Source organism: Cebus imitator, unplaced genomic scaffold (assembly GCF_001604975.1).
Source record: "Cebus imitator isolate Cc_AM_T3 unplaced genomic scaffold, Cebus_imitator-1.0 Scaffold763, whole genome shotgun sequence".
Lineage (NCBI taxonomy): Eukaryota > Metazoa > Chordata > Mammalia > Primates > Cebidae > Cebus > Cebus imitator.
In genome coordinates, this window is record NW_016108078.1 from 352,482 (window position 1) to 354,547 (window position 2,066).

Here is a 2,066-nt window from a genome sequence, read left to right on the forward strand (position 1 = left end):
GAAAAGAAAGAGTCTAGCACCTTGCCCTTCTCTCTTATGTGACCTCTCTCTCCAGGTGACACGCTGGCTCCTCTTGTCTTATTCCCCTCACCTTCTACCATGAGTAAAAGCTTCCTGAGGCCCTGATCAGAAGCTGAGTAGATGCTGGCGCCGTTTTTTGTACTGACTTCAGAACAACGGGCTCAATAAACCGCTTTTCTTTATAAATAATCTAGTCTCAAGCATTCTTTTATAGCAATACAAAATGGACTAATATACAATCTACAAGTAAGGAAACTGAAGCTAGAGAGGTTAAGTAACCTGCCCAAGGTCACACAGCTAGGAGGTACTGAAGCCAGGATTCAAACCCAAGGCAGCCTGGCTTCAGAGCCTCACCTCTATACTCCATGCTCGACTGCCCTCAGTGGCTGGGTTTACTTCCTTCCTAATGCTTTTCTGTACTTCTACTTAATACCCAAGACACATCACTAAAAGGAGGGGTGGACATTTGCTCAGACACAAGCAGGGGACATCAGGATAAATCTCCTATAGTGTATCTTGTAAAAGCCAGAAACCTTGCCATGGTCTATGGGCCATGATTTATTTTCGTTGCATAATACCCATCTTTTCTGTCCATTCTCATTTATCAGTATGAGAGCAGTGTAGCAGGCACCTCTTGGCTTTATTAATAGACACAAATATCTGGCTAAAGTAAATCAAACAGTTACCTGCAGAACTTACTCCTCAGCTCCAAGAAAAAAAAAAAAGACCTAAAGTAGTGCCATAGGCTCATAAAAGGAAGAACTTAAATGAGGGTACAAGAAATCACCTTGAGTTCTTGGAGCTGATCTGGTTCATAAAGCTGGGTAGACACTGCCTGTGCGAGGAAGGTGTCTAGCTCATGGCGATGCAGGATTCGGCCACCAGGCCACTGAACCATGTACCTAGAAGATAAAAGCACTGTTATTAGGCCACAAAACTCACTTATTCATGTCACAAAAACTTATTAAGCTAAGAACCTATCATGAACCAGTACTTGGCTAGGTTTTGGCAATGCTAACTGAATGAAGGAAAGAGAATCTTTGCTTTCCTACTTCCAGTCTGGGAGACAGAGGAAACAGTCATGTACATGGACAATGACAGGACAGTGTGTTAAGTACCAAGACGGAAGAATGCACAGGGTGCTTGCTACGAGAGCACCGAAGACTGTAAAGGTGAGAGACGGCATGCTGAAAAAAGTCAGCAAGAGCTCAGTTTCAAAGGGCCTGTAGAATTTAATCAGACAAAAACGTAGGGAAAGGGTGTTCCAGGCTGAGCAAATAGTATGATGCGTGAAAGCATGAAGGCGTGGTTCAGCACAATGCATCACGTTCCATATTGCTGCAGCTAAGCATGTTTGGAGTGACCAGAGGCGAGATTAGCAAGTAGGCCAGACTGATGGCAGCCTGAGGAACACTGAGGGCTTCAGGTGGCAGAAACTGCAATCATGAACCATATCATGGTACCCAAGATGTGGTCCCGGCTAACTGAATTTCACATAAAAGGCCAGAGTGTTTTAATGGAAAGAGCAAGCATTCTGAAGACAGATGATCTGAATTTGAGTGTTGGTTCCCCCAACTAACAGGTGATGGCTATGGACAAACTATTTAACCTTTCTGAGCCTTGGCTTTCCTCATCTACCAAATAGGGATAATAAAATTTGCCCTACTCATTTCATAGGGAGATTGTACGGATTAAATAAAAGATTGTTTTGGGGCCGGGCACAGTGGCTTATGCCTGTAATCCCAGCACTTTGGGAGGCCAAGGCGGGCAGATCATGAGGTGAAGAGATTGAGACCATCCTGGCCAACATAGTGAAACCACATCTCTACTAAAGATGCAAAAACTAACTGGGCATGGTGGTGGGCACCTGTAGTGCCTGCTACTTGGGAGGCTGAGAATTGCTTGAATTGGAGGTTGCAGTGAGCCAAGATTGTGCCACTACATTCTAGGCTGGTGACAGAACAAGACTCTGTCTCAAAAAAAATAAAAACAAAAATAAATAAAAGGTTATAGTGTTAGTAGCGTTGCTAAAGGAAAAAATGAAA

General features: G+C 43.8%; 1 protein-coding gene across 1 annotated transcript in view; it reads right to left on the reverse strand.

The window, feature by feature from the left end:
* Nucleotides 1-2,066, reverse strand: part of FAM120C (family with sequence similarity 120C) — a 104,844-nt gene that overhangs the window by 19,914 nt on the left and 82,864 nt on the right. The window contains exon 10 of the mRNA XM_017519647.1: nucleotides 809-923. Within this exon, the coding sequence (XP_017375136.1) occupies nucleotides 809-923 (115 nt within the window). The remainder of the gene's footprint in view (nucleotides 1-808; nucleotides 924-2,066) is intronic.